Source organism: Oncorhynchus gorbuscha, linkage group LG06 (genome assembly GCF_021184085.1).
Source record: "Oncorhynchus gorbuscha isolate QuinsamMale2020 ecotype Even-year linkage group LG06, OgorEven_v1.0, whole genome shotgun sequence".
Classification (NCBI taxonomy): domain Eukaryota; kingdom Metazoa; phylum Chordata; class Actinopteri; order Salmoniformes; family Salmonidae; genus Oncorhynchus; species Oncorhynchus gorbuscha.
This window is the reverse complement of record NC_060178.1, coordinates 21,186,605-21,207,708: the sequence shown is the minus strand read 5'-3', so window position 1 is coordinate 21,207,708 and position 21,104 is coordinate 21,186,605. Positions and strand designations below refer to the sequence as shown.

The window sequence follows — 21,104 nt, the reverse complement described above, 5'->3', positions numbered from 1 at the left end:
CTACAACCTAAGTGTATGTAAACTTCTGACTTCATACACTAGATGACTATAGGGGGCGCTGTGTTGAAGTCACTGTGCTTCCATCTTTATCACTCCGCCACGGCGTAAAAATGTTTTGGAAGCCATAGAAATATGTCTATTAATGTCGACATTCGTTTTTGCCACGATTATTCTTTTAAATTATGTGAGTTTCACATAAACATTTAAAAAATATATATAAAACCATTTCTTTTAAAGTATATATTTTTTAGAGATGACTAATGTAATGTCCCCACTATAACAACAAAAATGCTTAAATACATGTATTTTAGTCCTTGAAACATTTAATTGAAATACTGCAGAATTCCATTCATTCCTATGGAGGACTATTCCTACTGGGGAGTGCCAATATGGCATACTGGCTGCTTCAAACACTCTCAAGGGCCAATACATATCTTTGCAATCCAGGGTGTGTATACATTATTGGTTTGGACAGTCAGGTCATTTGTTTGACTGTCGTTGGGATCTACCAATCGTGTGATTGATTAAATATTATAAGCCAATAGAAATACAGGAAAGATGTCAGGCCCAAGGTGAACAGGAAGAGCCTGCTGAATTTACTGAAGGATCAAGCTAAGCTATCATCACAAACGCTTCTTCAATCAAGCGTTCAGTCTATTTACCAAGCATATAATATTTTATAGGTAACGTGTAATTTAATTGATTCCTTGTTGTCATTGTGTTCTTCATGTTCATTTGAACGAAGCTACAGTTAAGTAATTTTGTATAAGATAACGAAACTGGCTAGCTAAATACTGTAGTTAAGTAGTCTCTCAACAAGAAACTTCTCAAAGTTTTCGAAACATCCACTGAAATCCTGTACATTCTTATCACCAAAATGATTTTTAAAAATGTGAACAGTTGGCTAAGTAATATGGCTAGTAAGCGGTAGTAGTTACCAATGGCTAATGCACAGTCCTAGTTAGCTACATTGCTTGCTAGCTAACGCACTAATTACCTAGCTAGCTATCTGTCTGTTTTCTGACGTTTCTCGAAATCAAATCATGCTTTATTTATACATCGCATTTCAGACATGGATTGCAACGCATTGTGCTTTACAGGAAAACGATTATTTAAAAAAAATGAAGATAAAAGCTGAAATATTTACTACACTACAGACACAAGATAAAACAAACTGAACAACTAAGAAGTACCCTTATGAAAAGCAAAGCTAAAAATGTTTTAAGATCCCTTAAATATGTCCACAGTTTTGGCCCCCTCGTGTTCTAAGGCAGGCTATTCCAGAGGCTGGGGGCATAGTAACTAAAGGCTGCCTCCCCATGCCTCTTGGTCCTAGGCTTTGTGATAGTTAGAGGGCCAGTGCCAGAGGACCTGAGGGACCTACTGGGTACATAATTTAAAATCATGTCTAACTTGTATTTGGGTGCACAGTTGTGGATTGATTTAAAACCAATATAATAATCTTTAAAGTATTTCTAAAGCTCACAGGCAGCCAGTGCAGAAACCTTAAAACCGGTGTAGTGTGTGTGTGTGTGTGCTCTCCATCTGGTCTTGGTCAGTTCCCATGTTGCAGCATTCTGTATGTTTTGCAGTTGACCAATGGCTTTCTTGGGCAGACCAGACGAGAGCATTACAGTAGTCAAGCCTGCTTTTAATAAAAGCATGGATGAGTCTCTCTAACACTCTAAAAGAGAAACGGCTGCATCTTGGCAATGTACCTCATGTAGTAAAAAGCTATTTTGTTCACATTCCTAACCTGTGATTTGAAATTTAGTTCAGGATCTAAAATAACACCAAGGTTTTTTTTTACCTGGTGTTTAATCTTTATTACCCATGAATTAAAATGTGTGGCTAGATTCTCTCTCTGCTTTGGCTCCAACAATAAGTGCCTCGGTGTTGTCTTGATTTAGCTGGAGGAAGTGTGCCAGCCAATTATTTAAATCACTAATAATTTATCTGTGGAGCTAAAATCCTCTGGTGACACAGAAATAAAAATGTTATCATCTGCGTAGCATTGAAAATCAATGCTGTGCTTTCTGATAACGCTGCCAAGGGGTAATATATATCTCTCTATCTCTCTCTGAACAGTACCGGACCCAAAATCGAACTTTGTGGAAAGCCACGTGAGATGTATTTTCTTGAGTTATGTTCACCAAGGGTGACAACACACTCTACCGGTTAAATAAGACCTAAACCAATTTAGAACTGGACCGGCGAGACCAAACCACCTCTCCAGTCTGTCCAAAAGGACATCATGGTCAGTGTCGAATGCATCACTTAAATCCAAGGACAGAGAGCTGTTTGGCGTCTATGTTGGCTCTAAGATCATTTGCCACTTTAACCAAGGGTCTCTCTGTGCTGTGGTGGGCACAAAAAAAAAACAGATTTGAATTTTTCAAAAATACAGTTTAGCTGTTTAAACACCAATTTCTCCAGACTTTTGCTTAAGAATGGAAGGTTGGCGATTGGCTGAAGAATCTAGATTACTTTTCTTCAGAAGGCGTTTCGCCATAGCAGTTTTTAGTGCAGTGGGAGTGAACGTCAATGCGCCATGAACACCATGCGTCTTCACTGTCGTGGTATCTAGCTAACGTTACCAGACCCAGAATCATGGCTGAATCTGGCCAAACCACAGCAACCCATTCTTTCCAAACAAGCTGCATGGTATGAAGCCAGAGAGTGTGTGTATAGCCAATAACACCCCTTAATTAGCAGCACAATTTGTGCTGCTAATCAAATTACCGCTGTTTATTCTCATCTGTATTTCTAAATTGCATTGAAGGCATTTCAACAGATGACTGACAAAGAGGAGGTGACTGGTGCAGGGGATAACCCGGAGATGGTTCTCTTAGGGAAGAAGTCAGGGAAAGCCTCGCTGCTGGACAGTGGGGAAGACTTTGAGATGCTGGATGATGACATTGATGACAACCCTCCTCCTTTGGAAGATGCTAGGGGTGGGAAGAAGACTAAAACAGAGGAGCCTGCAGAGGATCAAAACACTGGCACTTCAGCTCCACTAGATGAATGGATGGATATGCTAGGTAACAAAATGACCTTTTCTATTTTTAGGTCAAAGAGAAAGGAACATCACTGGGTGACCGTCATATTCTCACGTATCTATTTGCAGGTAATGGCCAGCTAAAGAAGAAAGTCCTACAGGCAGGGAATGGGCCAGACAGCAGGCCCACAAAAGGCCAGAATGTCATGATTCACCTGAAGACTTCACTGGCTGATGGGACTCTTATAGAAGAGCAACCTGAGCTCTCTTTCACTCTGGGAGATGGTGATGTCATCCAGGTACATTCAGTATTCACTTAAAATACTCAGTATTTTATGTGAAGGCAAATCCGATCTGATTGCATACAAGGTAGTGATGAAGTTAGGTGATCTCAGAAGTGTAAATGGATGGAATGTGTATTTCAAGTTCAGTGTCGCGTTTATATTCACCAGCAATGCATCCAAACCAAGATGGTGAGAAGTGCTTTAAGTCTGTTGTGCTCTTGCAGGCTCTGGATCTCACAGTGCAGCTCATGGAAATGAGGGAGAAGGCCCTTGTCCGAGCCAATGCTAAATATGCATATGGTGCCTTGGGGAGGTATGGAGGATTTCTTAATCTTGCTGGTTCTTTGTGGTTTCACTGGCATGTCTTGTTACACAAACAAGCCATCTATTCTGAGATTGTAATTTCCTATAAAGATAACTCTGAAATTCTCACTATGCTTCATGAAGTCGTAGTAGATGTCATGAACTTGTGCCTGATATAGTTCTTTGTAGCTGCACCTTTTAATGGGAGAAAAGCTAAACACCTCAGTCCTCTTCCATTCTCAGAAAGAGCAGTGAGTGAAATGGTGCATACCACCCTGCATCTCACTGCTGGCTTGCTTCTGAAGCTCAGCGGGTTGGTCCTGGATGGGAGACCAGATGCTGCTGGAAGTGGTGTTGGAGGGCCAGTAGGAGGCACCCTTTCCTCTGGTCTAAAAAATATCCCAATGCCCCAGGACAGTGATTGGGGAAATTGCTCTGTGTAGGGTGCCTTCTTTCGGGTGGGATGTTAAACAGGTGTCCTGAATCTCTGTGGTCACTAAAGATCCCATGGCACTTATCGTAAGAGTAGGGGTGTTAACCCTGGTGTCCTGGCTAAATTCCCAATCTGGTCCTCATAACATCACTATTCCCATAATCATCCGCAGCTTCCAATTGGCTCATTCCTCTCCTCTCCTCTCCACTGTAACTATTCCCCAGGTCGTTGCTGTAAATGATAATGCGTTCTCAGTCAACTTACCTGGTAAAATAAATGTCAAAATATCTAGAGCTCAGTGCTTATAGTACACGTCCTGACTTTGCGCTCTGATTCTGTGCTCCGTGCCCTGGCCTTCACCGCTGGCAGTCTTGCCCCTGATGTGCCTCCCAATGCGGAGTTGGCCCTGGAGGTCCAGCTGCTTGATGCCACTGAGGCCCCCGACCTTGAGCTCCTGTCCCCCCAGGAGAGGATCGCCCTGGCTGGGCAGAAGAGGGAGAGGGGAAATGTCTACTACCAGAGAGCGGACTATGCCTTCGCTGTTAACTCTTATGGCATCGCCCTGCAGGTCACGGAGTCCAGCTCTAAAGGTGACAGAGATATTTGTTTTTTGCAAAATAACTGTTTTTGGATGTGGCTGGGCTTCCTGTAGCTTACTGTTGCTGTGTGTGTCTGTTTCAGTGGACATTAGCCCGGAGGAAGAGGAGGAGCTGATGGACGTGAAGGTGAAGTGTCTAAACAACATGGCAGCTGCCCAGCTCAAGTTGGATCACTATGAAGCAGCACTACGGTCCTGCATTTCAGTACTGGCCCACCAGCCAGACAACATAAAAGCCCTATTCCGCAAAGGCAAGGTAGGTCTCACACAACTGACCAGTTGTGTAATTGTGAATATGACTGTCCGTCTCTGAAAGTATCACCATGGACACATCTGTGTCTCTAGGTATTGGCCTTGCAAGGGGAATATGCTGAAGCTATAAAGATTTTGAAGAGGGCCCTGAAGTTGGAACCAAGTAACAAGGTATTGCACTCCACCTTCACAAAAACATTATTTAGAAAGATGGAGAACGTAAACAAATTCTCAGGACCACAATTTGTTGCAGTTTTCACTTACATCCACCAGGTGGTACCACATTCTCTAGTATTGATGACAAGGGGAAACCAGGTGGACTGCATACTCATTTTGGTGGATCTGAGTTTGTTGTCTCTGTAAATAGGTTGGTTCCTCTGTTCCCAGGTGATATCTAAGGCACTGCTTAGACATGAGGCTCAGTGACCGGGGCAATCTGACAGGGCGCACTACAGAGCGTGGTCTTCTTGGACCAGCTGCATGTTAATACTTACCACTCATGTCCAACCCTTTTCCACTCATGTCATTTTCTTTTCAGTCCTGCACACCAACCTGTGAAATCGTGCTTTCGCTGAATGTCTTTTATAAATGTCCCATACAGTGTGTTTTGTTTCTCGGGCTCTAATGTAGTGCACAAGTGTGTTTTGTGGGTGGTTAAGGATTTTCAGTGGTTCAAGGGGCTCCCGAGTGGCACAGCGGTCTAAAGCACTGCATCTCAGCGCTTGAGGCGTCACCACAGACATCCTGGTTCAAATCCAGGCTGTATCACAACCGGCTGTGATTGGGAGTGCCATAGGGCGGCGCTCAATAGGCCATCATTGTAAATAAGAATTTGTTCTTAACTGGCTTGCCTAGTTAAACACATAATAATTTTAAAATCTTCCATTCGCACTAGGCATGCTCTTGCCATCTGAACTGTGATGTAGAGTGTACCACTGACGAGTTGGTTGTATACTCTCTAACGTGTAGCTACCCGGGCATGTTTGTGGTGATGTTTTCACTGAAGTGTTTTAAGATTAGGAGCAATAAACCATTACAGATCTAATTTCAAGGGTCTAGATTAAAAGCTTGCAGATTTAGATGAAAAAATGTTGGTCCACTCCCTACTTATTTTTATATGGATGTTATTGTTTTCTTGTCCAAATACATATATTAAAGTAAATGCAATTAGCTTTTATCTTCTCAAATACCTTTTTTTTGTGAAATGGGGAAAGATGACAACGGCAGCAGTTGTCATTTCTGTCTTCAAACATTACTGGTGTGTACAGTCGTGGCCAAATTTTTGAGAATGACACAAATATACATTTTCACCAAAGTCTGACTCTGTTGGTATGATGGCAATTTGCATATACTCCAGAATTTTATGAAGAGTGATCAGATTAATTGCAAAGTCCCTCTTTGCCATGCAAATGAACTGAATCACAAAAAAACATTTCCACTGCATTTCAGCCCTGCCTCAAAAAGACCAGCTGACATCATGTCAGTGACTATTTAACACAGGTGTGAGTGTTGATGAGGACAAGGCTGGAGATCACTCTGTCATGCTGATTGAGTTCGAAAAACAGACTGGAAGCTTCAAAAGGAGGGTTGTGCTTGGAATCATTGTTCTTCCTCTGTCAACCATGGTTTCCTGCAAGGAAACGTGCCGTCATCATTGCTTTGCACAAAAAGGGCTTCACAGGCAAGGATATTGCTGCCAGTAAGGTTGCACCTAAATCAACCATTTATTGGATCATCAAGAACTTCAAGGAGAGCGGTTCAATTGTTGTGAAGAAGGCTTCAGGGCGCCCAAGAAAGTCCAGCAAGCGCCAGGACCATCTCCTAAAGTTGATTCAGCTGTAGGATCGGGGCACCACCAGTACAGAGCTTGCTCAGGAATGGCAGCAGGCAGGTGTGAGGGCATCTGCACGCACAGTGAGGCGAAGACTTTTGGAGGATGGCCTGATGTCAAGAAGGGCAGCAAAAAATCCACTTCTCTCCAGGAAAAACATCAGGGACAGACTGATATTCTGCAAAAGGTACAGGGTTTGGATTGCTGATGACTGGGGTAAAGTCATTTTCTCTGAATCCCCTTTCTGATTGTTTGGGGCATCCGGATAAAAGCTTGTCTGGAGAAGACAAGGTGAGCGCTACCATCAGTCATGTCATGCCAACAGAAAAGCATCCTGAGACGATTCATGTGTGGGGTTGCTTCTCAGCCAAGGGATTGGGCTCACTCTCAATTTTGCGTTTGAACACAGCCATGAATAAAGAATAGTACCAACACATCCTCCGTGAGCAACTCCTCCCAACCATCCAGGAACAGTTTGGTGTCGAAAAATGCCTTTTCCAGCATGATGGAGCACCTTGCCATAAGTTTGTCAGAATTGGCTCAGGGAACAAAACATCAATATTTTGGGTCCATGGCCTGGAAACTCCCCAGACCTTAATCCCATTGAGAACTTGTGGTCAATCCTCAAGAGGTGGGTGGACAAAAAAAAAACACACACATTCTGACAAACTCCAAGCATTGATTATGCAAGAATGAGCTTCCATCAGTCAGGAATGTGGCCCAGAAGTTAACTGACAGCATGCCAGGGCGGATTGCAGAGGTCTTGAAAAAGAAGGGTCAACACTGCAAATATTGACTCTTTGCATCAACTTCATGTAATTGTCAAAAGCCTTTGACTCTCATGAAATGCTTGTATTTATACTTCAGTATTCTATAGTAACATCTGACAAATATCTAAAGGCCCTGAGGCAGCAGATTTTGTGAAAATTCATATTTGTGTCATTCTCAAAACATTTGGCTACGACTACATGATCAGAAGTATTGCAACATGGAGAAGCCAATGGTGTCCTGTAGTATTACATTTATATCAAGCACCCATTTAGTCTTAGTCTCCTCTCCCACTGCTGCTAAGAGCAGCCACTTACTCAAAGTCTATACCGTCCTCTGTCCACAACAGTGCCAGTAAGTGGCTACTCAGAGGCTGTGTAAGACATTTTGACCAATGCTGTGAAAATGTCCTGAATTGCCAACTTACCAACCTTTCAGAGGAATGAGTCAGACTTGATATAAAGTCATGTTTATTTTATTTTATTAGCAAGCAAATTAAATTCACAGTAGCATCAAGGGCCAATAATCAAGCAATCTGCAGTTACCAGAACACCTGATGATTATGGTGCACAAGCCATTGGGAAAGTGTTGTGAGTGAATGTGTGATATACATGTGGGGAGTAGTACGCCTGCAGATTATTCTCACACTTTCTGTCTCCTGGGGTAGACCATCCATGCAGAACTCTCCAAGCTGGTGAAGAAGCACTCGGAGCAGAAAGGCGCAGAGCAGGCCATGTACAAGAAGATGCTAGGCAACCCAGCCAGCGGCTGCAGCGGCATGCAGAAACACCAGGCCAGGTCGTCATGGGTGAGACCATCCTCTCAAGATGCTTCACCTGCTCATGTCAACAAACTGATGCTGGCATAAACACTAGTTGATGTAAAATCAGCTGGGGATCTGAAATGGATTTATTCCAGGTGTCAACAGAAAGCCTTACATTTCTTGTATATTGTCCACAGGTTGTCAGCTGGAAATGGCTCTTCGGTGCCACTGCAGTAGCCATTGGAGGTGTCGCCTTGTCAGTTGTCATAGCTGCCAGAAATTAGATGGGAGAAATACTTTTCTGGTGATTGCCTGCTCCATGCAAAGTGGGACCCACATAAAGCAACTGGACATCTGGCGGTGCCTTTTGGAACTAAACAAACAAAAAAAAGGGGATAAATGGGTCTTATGTCACCTCTTTAGTGTGGCTGTCCATAGGTTTGTCACTCTATTCTGTTACTCCTTGGGAGAAGGATAATTATACGTGACAAATACCATACAATCAATATTTCTATATGAAATGTTCTAAATAATCTTCAAATGTATGTCCATTTGACAGACACTAATTGTTAATTGCTGCCAATGTCTTGAGCTCCTCTGGTAGTGATTCTAAATATTAATTGATTGAGCACTCAAATTATAATTCTAGGAATGATCTGTCAATTGTCTAAAATTAGCTAATGTGGTCATGTGTGTTTTTCCTGTTTTTCCTTTATTTTTTTAAGTGTACAATTCTGTAAAAAAAAAGAAAGTAATTGTTAAAGGTATTCTGCTCTTGTTCGTTTTAGTGGGATGGTGCCAATGTTGGGGGGGGATTAATCTAGGTGGTGTATTATCTGGCCCTGTGATCCACACTCAGACAGTCTTGGTCAAAACTGTCACATTCCTTTAAAACCCATGCTTTAATATATAATTCGTTATTTATAAAGTAAATGGAATGTACCTCACTTTTGATGATTCTGAGACCAAACTTTGAAGGGTGTACATTCTAATACCAATTTTAGGTTTGGTCACTTTGCTTGTTTTGTAGTTTTTGACAACTTAAATTTGAAGTGTTTCTATTTTGAGGTGTATTTTTCTATAATTTTGTTGTCACATGAGAATTTTTTTTTTTTCTACAATGGACCGTATGTAAAAAGACAGAGTTAAATGTTGCAGATATTTGTTGCTTTTGAGTTTCTCACATTCTCGCACTTGTCGCTTTTGTATTTATTTCAATAAAAGTTTAAACTCTTTTACTATGAGCCAAATAAACTTTAGGATTGCAACAACCCTAGGTTTATAAGCATGGATATCGATGCTGTTTCATTACAGTATTATCAACCTTCTGGACTCTAATCTTGTAGTTCTTAGCTCGACAGTTGTATGGATGCCATCTTTGACAGGTTGGAAGTACTTCTTCTTCCACTGTTACTCTCCTAGTAAATGGATTGACAGCACTATAGAAGGTAGAGACCACTACTGTGATGTTTTTTGTGTCCTTGATTTTGTTTATTTTGTATTGTTTGACACTCCTCTCCTTTCAACTAACTGTATCTGTCTGAAGACCGATAGTCATTGACTTAGTGTTTCCTCTCATGTTCCATTTCTTTGGTACCAATGTGTTAGACTGGACATTCCCAACTCATGGATTCAGTGAGACGTTGACGTAGTCCAGTGACCTAATGTTTCCTTCTTCCTTCCTACGCACATCTCTGATATGCTTTCCATTGGTAACCAGTGGTCAGACATGTCTCATGTTTTAATGATTCATATTTTCTCCTCAGTGCTTCATTATATTGAAGTAAAGAAACAGTTTATGATAAATCCTCCTGATACAATTGAACTTATTTGTCGCGCATAAATGTTCTGTTTATATATATATTATGTAGCATGTTTCAATGTATTATTAACTTATGACTTCATCACGCCGTGTACGTAACATGTATATTCATTAGAAAGCTGTGGGAGTTTTTCTGCGTTTACGACAGAGTGCTGCTCGTGCGCGAGCGTGGAGGCAATGGTAGCAAGATGGCGGCGTTGAAGGAGGAGCAGTGCTACGGACTGTCCTGTGGACGAGTGAGCAATGGCAGTAATGTCTCCGTCTTTCACGTAAAACTCACTGACAGCGCCTTGAGGGCATTTGAAGGTTACCAGAGTAGCAAGGTAATTGAACAACTCAAGTAAATGTAACTACATATTAGGTATATTTTGCTCGTTGGCTGACATAGCTAGCTGGTTAGCAACTGGCTACTTCGCTGCCATGCCAGCAAGCTTCATTAGCTCGATAGCCATCGTTACTTATTTATTTAGCTAGCTACACGAGTTGGATGCATGTTTATTACTACACACAAACGAGTCATTTTAGGATTACCGTTCAGCTACCTTTTTAAATGAACCCAGTGTTAAACGAGGCTGGTAGCTTCCAGTATGTGTGTGTTTTCAATATAAAACTCAAGCCAATCAGCCTTTAAAGATTTGCTAGCTAACGTAACAAGTGCGCTAGGTATGTTGGCAGGCAAAGTAAGAATTCCGCAAGGATTCAGGTTGTTAGCTCGTTCTGTGTCTAGTTTTTCCATTACCACCATTAATTGGAACGATCAAAACGGTCAACTTGATTCGCCAACTAGCAAACATTTACATAACGTTGCAAACTAAGGTACTTTAACTAACGTTCGCTTACCAGCCAATTAGTTAAGTTAGCTAGCTTTGATGTCAAACCTTTGATTTAGGGTCAGTAATGAAGCTAGGGGCGTATCACAACCAACTAGCTAAAACATAATTAGCCATGTAGTGATGTTGAACAGCGATCGATGACATTTGGCAAAGTTTAGTAGCAAACGTGAGGCTAGGTAAGTTTGCTGAGCTGACGCTAAACTCAGGCGAGCAATGTCGTTTGTTCAACGTTATCTAGCTAACTAGCCATGTATGAATTGCAGTCAACAAGTGAAGTGCAATAAAACCCTTGCGTTACGTTGCTTTGCTTATATTACTTCTGGCAGTCGTGAAAAGTGAGACATCTTGGAGGCTAGCCACCAGTAGCCCAAATGACCATATCGAGCTTGCTGTATTTTTTTGTCAGTTTAACCTCCCACGTACAGCATTTCCCTGACTGATTTTTTTGTTGTTGTTGCCAGCTGGTAAATAATGTTATTGTGATGATGTTACTCAGTCATGGACTTAAGAGTTGTTTTGAATTGCTAGCGAGATATATATGGTTCCCACCGGTGGCTACATTGATCCTGGCTATCTATATTTTATTTTATTTATATATATATATTTATTTATTTTCACCTATATTTAACCAGGTAGGCTAGTTGAGAACAAATTCTCATTTGCAACTGCGACCTGGCCAAGATAAAGCGTAGCAATTCGACACATACAACAACACAGAGTTACACATGGAATAAACAAAACATACATACATTTGACTGAGAAAGCCTGGCAGGCCAGGAAACCAACTACAAGGTTTGTGTTCATGCACATCTAGCTACAGTCTAACACCCAGTAGTATGGCAAGTAGTTTTATTATTCTTGTCTTTAAATTGATTACGTTAGGGAAGAGGAAGTGGCTAACATAACCAGTGTGCTTTGAAACCGTTTGGAAAGAAAACAAAACAGTATGTACCTAGCTTGATAGCAATGGAGCGTCCTTGATATAGCTAATAAGAACATAGATGGTATCCTGCTGTGCTTTTCTTTGAAAAATATGGCCTATTAGTATTAAAACATTTTATTTGTAACACGTGCTAATCTTGCTCCAAATATGTGGTAATCATGCTGTTCATGCACATTTTTGCCCGCTAAAGAAACATTGATTTAAAGACTACATTGTTAGTTACAGTTGATGTTGGATACACAAATATTGTACATTCAAGGGTTTGAAATGACAGGAATCTGTGTATGGTATTTGTGCTTGAGAAATGTATTTTGTGATGCCTAGTCATTGGAGAACTGGCCAATTCTGTTGAATGAAAGCTGCAGTCGTTCAGCTGGAGGGATAGTACTGTAGCTTTTCTCTTTTATTTCCCTACCCCAGCTTGGCTCTGATTTCAGAGGATGCAGACATTACGCAGCTTTGTAGTTGATGAATAGAGGCACTTTTTTTATGCCTTTCATCCCCAGGCTCCATTGTCCACTGTACTGTTGTCTAATTGCCAATTTGTGGGAATCTGGCTTTTTTGTGTGTCTGTGCTTACTGCACACGAGTTAAAGATACAGCCTCTTATTATTTCTTAACTCTGCATGGTTGGGAAGGTGTCGTAAGCAAGCATTTCACAGTAAAGCCTACACCAGTTGTGTTCATCACATGTAACAAACATTTGATACTTAATACTAGGGCTGGGAATTGCTAGGGACCTCACAATAGGATATTAATACTACACTTAGGTGCCCATAAGTATTGTGGTTCTCACAATTTTGTATGTATTGTCATTGACATCAGTAACGACCCCCTCCCCCAATCACTACTTAGTATGATATTTTCATATTGGAGTATCTGCTGATTGAGGTGTTGAAATGTATCCCACTTTAAGCCTTTTTACAGTTGATCTTCAAGTCCTCCTGTACAGACATGCCTGAGTAAGCACTTAAACTGTGTCATCGTATACCTCGTCCTATATTCACTGGTGTTTAAGAATAAACCCTTAGTCACAGTTTGGCCTAGCTAGACATCTTCTTTTCCTGTTAGAGGGAGCCATTGATTCCCTTTTGACCCCCCCCCCCTTATGGAACACTGTGGTTTGGAAGCTGAAGCTGAGAGGGGTGAGAGGTCAATCTTTCATCATTTAGGGGGTGTTGTCCCTCAGCCGCAGCCCTGTAGTCGACTGGCCACAGAGACAAAAACACAATAAGAGCCATCTTGATAAAGCCCATAAACCGCAAAGAAGGGAGGGATGTTAAGATGACAAGCAATGCCTTGTGCTCCAGTTTTGATATCTGTGCCCAGGATAAACAGCTGTGAAGTGATTTCCCAAGGTCTGACTGGTCCCCTTTTCTCTGTCTGGGGAGTTCTATGTCTATTCCAAACACAAGGTAGAATTACTTAAATATTTTGTGGTTTTGTAGATTAAATAGTTAAGTACTACCTCTGGCCCTACATTGACCAGGAGGAAGTCGATAACACATTTAGGGTGTTCACCCATAAAATTATTAATTCAAGGTTTATAACAAATGCAGAATTGCTTCAGAAAAATAATCCAAACTCCATGTCTTTGCTATATACGGTTCAAAAGTTACAGATTTACTCTGAGAATTTAGCATGTTTAGAGTGAATGGAATGTCATCATGGGCATGATCAAAAAGTGTTCACTGCTCAATAGAACTCTGTGGCGCTGTTTCGCGGCAGAACGGCAATAACTTTGGTTGTCAGCTGACATTCAAACTAGTGGCTACAGGTTCGTGAGTGAAAACATGGGATTTTTCTAAATTAAATCTGCTGAATATAAAACTAAATGGGGACTTAATATATATTTAACAGACTGAATTTCAATATCTGACCTTGGACATTGTGTATTTCTGAGTCTTGCCCTTTAAATCGCCATAGAAATGGCCTCAATGTAGATTGATTGCCAATATAGCCAATGAAAGACAAGAATCTGGAAATTAAAATGATGACGTATTAAGTTCATTTTGATTGGTCCAACCCACAAAAGCACCTACAAATGGTACCACCTGCCAATGCCAAATATGGAGGAGATGCAACCAAGAGCAGCATGGTCAAAACAAGCAACTGTCACAGAAAATTAACGCTCTTATTTAATCAACACTGTCAAGTACATTAAGGTTACAATATTGTAGAGAACGATCTAATTAATTCTGGCAAAGAACTACGTTTTGACATTTCTTAGCACCCTCTTGAATTGCGCTGTTTTTCTCTACATTCTAGAGCAGTGAGTGATACCCCTAACATATGGCATATAAAAAGTTTTGTTTTAACACCATGTCCTTTTTCACCATCCAGTGATTCATTCATTCTTTGTCTAGGTCAAGTCCTACTCAGAGAATGGTATTATAATATACAGCCTTTCGAGCATTGTGCTTTGTAAGTGCATTGTGCAATATTCCTCAGGTAGCATGGCAGGCAGACTGTTATCCATGTCTGACGTGAGCAGTGCCAATGTCAACCCGTTGCTCTGTTTGCACATCTGATCAGAAGGACAGAGTGAACTGGAGCTCCATGCTGGGGATTCTCAGCCTGGAGACTGACACACATGAGGAAATAATGTGCCTTCAGTTGAAAATTACTATATATATATTTTTGTTGTGTTTGTTTAATCCTTGGGCTGGTCCCTAGGCAACCTGAAAAAGGAAGAGAAAAAAAAGTCCAGAAATTATTATAAATACAATTGGAAATGACATCTTCGCGATGTAAAAATGCTTTGTGCAAACTTAAACCTCTTAAACTAGAAAGTATGTGTCAATGACAATGGACCTATAATATCTTTGAGAACTAAAAATGACTAAAGTAAAAGCTAGACAGGGAGAATTGAAAATTCCAAAAACACAGACTTAAACAGTATTCATTTGATTGTTTGAACAAAAGCACACTGCATTAGCTATGGCAAAATTCATAGGATGTCAGGAAACTAGCTTTAAAACTATACAATTTTATCTCAGCTCCTTGGCAGAGTATGTAGAATCTTAGAAAAGTGTCTTTAAAAATGAACAAAATTCTTTACACAGCCATAAATGGGTCCTGTAAAATGTAGAGGAATCAGTAATTCTCTTGCCTAGATTTCCCCTATTGTCAGACTAGCCTCTTGTAAATAATTTAATACCGGTCCAAGACCTTTTCAGAACATCCTATTACTGTACAATCTTCTGTTGATAGGCAGTGTTTATTTAACTTGCTGCCTGTTTCTGTTTAAGTATATTTAGCTGCCAGATGCCTCAAGTTACTTCAGCAGTTACCTTTTTATAGAAAAGCAGTCATTGTATCAAATCATGCCAGGACCTTTAAGATGGCACCTAAAATTGGCAGCTAAAATGGCTCCTAAAATGTGCTATTTCAGCTAAATGGATTTAAAGAGTTGAACTTGGTGTCCCTCTGTGGTATGATTGACACTAATGTTTTGGCCCAATGCCTTTTGGTGTCAGTGGGTTAGGTAATGGCCAGGTTATTCTTGGATTCTGTGCAGGCAGTGAATTTTTACATTACATTCCTTACACAGTACATCAACCCTCAGACCCCTGGTATGTGTAGGGCATTTAGCTCAATGTATAATACAAGGGTGAACAAAGTGTTTCTAATTTCAAATTAGTTTTTCATTAAAGCTTAGCCAAAAGTTTTACACATTAAGTTACTCAGAATACAACATGAACATTATGTGTTTCTCACAAGTGATCCAGTCTTGCTAGTAGGCTTCCAGAGATATTTGATATATGTTCCTTCACAAACTAGCCTCGTCTTTGTGGAGCATTTCCATCCAGGCTAAAGCCTTTTAGTTTACTGACGGGCACAAGGAGTGACATTAGTGCTCTGGGCTGATTTTTTTTTTTTTACCTTGACACCAGAGACAAGGAACTGTTTGAGCTTAAATGAGAGCTGTCCTCTATCCCACTTAGTATGAGCTTTTGTTACCTCTCCTGGTGAAATCCTTCAATTCTGTCACTGGCAATGTGTCTTTATAAGAATGGAATACACAATTTCCACCCAATTGCTCAATCATCCCATGAAGTAAGACTAAATGGAATGTATATTTTTACATCTTGTTGCTGTTTTTACAACATAAATACCCACGCTTTGGATGAAACCAAATTTGTAACTGTATCCCATATATTGTGTTATCTGAAACTCAAATGTAATTTGCTTAATTGACAAAGAACACACATTGGAAGTTTTTGTTTCATGTGCTCTGTGATGCTTCAAGGTAGGTTTAAGTAACAGCGACTGGTACAGGTTTTGTGCAGGTCTCCAGTGCGTACGTACAAAATATACCCCAAAACATGTGCACCAATTTTCACGCAAAAGTTGACGTGAGAATGTGCTTCGCTTGAACTTTAGACCATGTGTATGCACCGTTTCTATTGGTTGAAGTATTGCATTGCAAGTAGCTTAGTATTTTGAGAAAATGGGGGATATGACCACATGCTTATTCATAACAAAAAACGGGGAAATATAATAAGATGCAAACATTTGCTGTTAGTGAGAAGCGCTGAGAATTTGGGGCACTTTTGCATTCTAAAATAGTTAGAAATGGGCATCTATTTAATTTCAATGTTCATTTCAGAATAAATTCCTAATCTTTTCTGACTGATGGTTTCATACTCCTGAAGTAACATATAGACCTACAAAGTGCCATCTCTCTCTTAATTGGGTCAACTTTACACTAAATATAAACACTTAAGTATTTTGATCTATCTGATCCTGAGCACAGTTTAACGGTAGAACAGACTATTTATTTCCATTTGTGTTTTAGGCTACTGTATATGTCTCTGAATAGCCTACTGTCATTTCTAATATCGCAAGTAAACAATCTTTTCTGAATAAAAATAATACATATTTTCATAACATTACACTAATTCCTCACTGCTTTTTCTTGTCATAATGGGTTCATATTCCCGATGACCGTTTAACTTGCAAGAAATTACCATACTCATCTCTCATTTAATTGGGTCAGTTGTATGCTATTACACTGAACAAAAATATAAATTCTACAATTTCAAGAGTTTACAGAGTTGCAGTTTTATATAAGGATATCAGTCAATTTAAATACATTAATTAGGCCCTAATCTATGGGTTTCACATGAATGGGAGGACGGATACTTAAAAAAAAAAAGGTTTGTTCGTGGATCAGAAAACCAGTCTGTCTGGTGTGACCACCATTTGCCTCATGCAGCGCATCACCTTTGCATGGAGTTGATCAGGCTGTTGATTGTGGCCTGTGGAATGTTGTCTTGCTCATCTTCAATGCTGTGAGAAGTTGCTGGATACAGGCGGGAACTGGAATATGCCGTCATGCATGTCGATCCAGAGCATCCCAAACATGTTCAATGGGTGACATGTCTGGTGAGTGTGCAGGCCATGGAAGAACTGGGACATTTTCAGCTTCCTGGAATTGTGTACAGATCCTTGCAACATGGGGCCGTGCATTATCATGCTGAAACATGAGGTGATGGCGCCAGATGAATGGCATGACAATGGTCCTTAGGATCTCATCACGGTATTTCTGTACATTCAAATTGCTGTTGATAAAATGCAATTGTGTTCGTTATCCGAAGCTTTTTCAGGCTGAGTTTTAATGCTCGTTCACGCACACAATTTCAGGATGGGTCTGATTTATACAGTGCCTTGTGGAAGTATTCGGCCCCCTTGAACTTTGCGACCTTTTGCCACATTTCAGGCTTCAAACATAAAGATATAAAACTGTATTTTTTTGTGAAGAATCAACAACATGTGGGACACAATCATGAAGTGGGAACGACATTTATTGGATATTTAAAACTTTTTAAACAAATCAAAAACTGAAAAATTGGGCGTGCAAAATGATTCAGTCCCCGTAAGTTAATACTTTGTAACGCCACCTTTTGCTGCGATTACAGCTGTAAGTCGCTTGGGGTATGCCTCTATCAGTTTTGCACATCGAGAGACTGACATTTTTCCCCATTCCTCCTTGCAAAACAGCTCGAGCTCAGTGAGGTTGGATGGAGAGCATTTGTGAACAGCAGTTTTCAGTTCTTTCCACAGATTCTCGATTGGATTCAGGTCTGGACTTTGACTTGGCCATTCTAACACCTGGATATGTTTATTTTTGAACCATTCCATTGTAGATTTTGCTTTATGTTTTGGATCATTGTCTTGTTGGAAGACAAATCTCCGTCCCAGTCTCAGGTCTTTTGCAGAGTATTTGGCTCCATCCATCTTCCCATCAATTTTAACCGTCTTCCCTGTCCCTGCTGAAGAAAAGCAGGCCCAAACCATGATGCTGCCACCACCATGTTTGACAGTGGGGATGGTGTGTTCAGGGTGATGAGCTGTGTTGCTTTTACGCCAAACATAACGTTTTGCATTGTTGCCAAAAAGTTCAATTTTGGTTTCATCTGACCAGAGCACCTTCTTCCACATGTTTGGTGTGTCTCCCAGGTGGCTTGTGGCAAACTTTAAACGATACTTTTTATGGATATCTTTAAGAAATGGCTTTCTTCTTGCCACTCTTCCATAAAGGCTAGATTTGTGCAATATACGACTGATTGTTGTCCTATGGACAGAGTCTCCCACCTCAGCTGTAGATCTCTGCAGTTCATCCAGAGTGATCATGCGCCTCTTGGCTGCATCTCTGATCAGTCTTCTCCTTGTATGAGCTGAAAGTTTAGAGGGACGGCCAGGTCTTGGTAGATTTGCAGTGGTCTGATACTCCTTCCATTTCAATATTATCGCTTGCACAGTGCTCCTTGGGATGTTTAAAGCTTGGGAAATCTTTTTGTATCCAAATCTGGCTTTAAACTTCTTCACAACAGTATCTTGGACCTGCCTGGTGTGTTCCTTGTTCTTCATGATGCTCTCTGCGCTTTTAACGGACCTCTGAGACTATCACAGTGCAGGTGCATTTATACGGAGACTTGATTACACACAGGTGGATTTAGGTCAACATTGGATCATTCAGAGATCCTCACTGAACTTCTGGAGAGAGTTTGCTGCACTGAAAGTAAAGGGGCTGAATAATTTTGCACGCCCAATTTTTCAGTTCTTGATTTGTTAAAAAGTTTGAAATATCCAATAAATGTCGTTCCACTTCATGATTGTGTCCCACTTGTTGTTGATTCTTCACAACAAAAAATACAGTTTTATATCTTTGTTTGAAGCCTGAAATGTGGCAAGAGGTCACAAAGTTCAAGGGGGACGAATACTTTCGGCACTGTAATGGGAAATATGTGTATATATGGCGTGCAGCAAGTTTATATGTCTATTTTTGTAAGTGCGCAGTCTTTTCTAAAATTGCTCAAATATTTAGTGTAAAATGTACGCAGCGGTTATATTTGAGGCCCCTGGTGCCATGGATATTTATGTAATGCTGACTCCCCAGTTTGAACAGAACGAATGGGGCACTAGCTAGCGAGATCATAACCAGAGCCAAATATGACTCCAAAATGTCATGGATGGTGTGGCCCTCAGTCCCGTGGGCTAGTCACACTGGATGGTCTGGTATCACTGTGTACAGAGCTGACCTGCATTCTTGCTAGGTCTCATGTGTCTAGTCATTGCGCTGTGAATTTCCCAGTAGTCAAGTGTTGGGAGCTGCCCCAGATGATGTCCTGTCCTGCTGAGTGCTGATCCGGTGCCATCACTGTGTGTGGAAATGAGCGGTTGGTGGATCTTAGCACCATGTCCCAGGCCCTGGGCCAACGTGGGGAGCTGCTCCGTTCCACTGGCCCCCTAGATGAGTCCTGGAAAGTTCAGGGTTATCCTCATAACAGCGTCTGTTCTTACACTCGTGTCACAGGTTTAGTTAATGTCACATATTTGTATGGTCATTTGATTTGACATGCGCTGATATTTCAAGTTGGAGTTAGCTGGTGCTTTGTCACATGCTGAATAGTTTTCCCTCGCTCCTACCTACAACTGGAACTCCCAACTGTTGATTTTTTGTGTCATTGGGTGATTTCTCAAAGTTATTTAAATAATATGCAGATTACATCAAGTTCCAATTTAAGATGATTGTAGAAGCTTTATAGAAATTCTCACCTTCACGTTGCAACTTTTTATTTATGGAATTTTTGATCAATTCCTCTGCAGACAGCTGTTGTAAACTACCTGAGTGTGTTGATTTAGTGTTACAGATCTTCCCAATGATTGGAACTTTGGTGCTACGCCACTGTGGTATTTCTAAAACACATTTCCATGTGGAGACTGCCTCTTATGCAGTCAATCATAATTTTAGCTGTTTTAATGTTGTTTAATACATTTAGCAGTTATATAACTTGATTTCTGTTTAAAAACAATACATTTTTATTTCAAATATCTGTGCCAATATAGGGAGACTCCTTTGATGTGATTTTAAGCCAACTCAATGATTGACTTTTGTGAGCATTGATGCTACATTCAATTTAAAACTTGAACCGGAGAGGTGAGGGAAGTCTCATCACTGCACTGTTGAGATTATCTACAGGCATGTTGATTTGGTACAAAATGCACAGTGAAAATTTGCCACCTGCAGTGTTTTAGGACGAGGTCTCCTAATGACCCTGTGACATTTTAGTCCTTGGATAGTCTGGTTACCGGCAGGTCCTGTGGATGGGGATTAGAACTCACTATTCTATTGCAGGACTGTAATCCAACTAGAGGCCTAATTTTAAAAGGGGAAAGCACTGGTGAAAACATTGCTGTGTCTTTTACTTTGGCACGGTCTGTGCATGTAATCTGCCTGATCTCTTTGCATGCAGATCAGCTGACACTTTGCCAACTAATCTGCACGTCAAGAACTTCCCAGTGTCCAAATCACCCATTAAATTGCCAATAACAGTTGAATGTTGAAGGATCACCATCCCTAAATTTAGGGCTGGGTGATTTATAGCCTAAAAATCACATGTATATATACATTTTTTCAAATGAATGGATTTATGATATCTGTATTCTCTATGCTTTGTTGTACAATCAAAGGTAAAAATGCACTGCTTTTCAGTCAGGAATAATCTTAAATCAGGTCCTGTGAAATTATACCTAGGCTAAATATACAGTACAATGCTTTCAGAAAATATTCACAGGCCTTAACATTTTCCACATGTTATGTTACAGCCTCAATTTAAAATGGATTGAATTGAGATGTTGTCAATGGCCTCCACACAATAACCCATAATGTCACCGTGGAATTATGTTGTTTTTTTTTGTTGTTGTTTTTTTACAAATGAATAAAAATGAAAAGCTGTCTAGAGTCTAAGCATTAAACCCCGTTATGCA

At 40.5% G+C, this 21,104-nt stretch overlaps 2 protein-coding genes across 2 annotated transcripts in view; both read left to right on the top strand.

The window, feature by feature from the left end:
- The first annotated feature begins 550 nt into the window (after positions 1-550).
- On the top strand, positions 551-9,465 carry LOC124037673 (peptidyl-prolyl cis-trans isomerase FKBP8-like). The gene is made up of 9 exons (XM_046352618.1): positions 551-683; positions 2,783-3,041; positions 3,128-3,297; positions 3,507-3,595; positions 4,388-4,608; positions 4,700-4,872; positions 4,962-5,039; positions 8,135-8,275; positions 8,428-9,465. The coding sequence occupies exons 2-9, from the start codon at positions 2,795-2,797 to the stop codon at positions 8,512-8,514; spliced, it is 1,206 nt and encodes a 401-aa protein (XP_046208574.1). The 5' UTR covers positions 551-683; positions 2,783-2,794; the 3' UTR covers positions 8,515-9,465.
- Positions 9,466-10,184: 719 nt separating this feature from the next.
- ell (elongation factor RNA polymerase II) overlaps positions 10,185-21,104 on the top strand; it is a 42,322-nt gene continuing 31,402 nt past the window's right edge. The window contains exon 1 of the mRNA XM_046352617.1: positions 10,185-10,375. Coding sequence (XP_046208573.1) covers positions 10,241-10,375 — 135 coding nt within the window. The 5' untranslated portion in view covers positions 10,185-10,240. The remainder of the gene's footprint in view (positions 10,376-21,104) is intronic.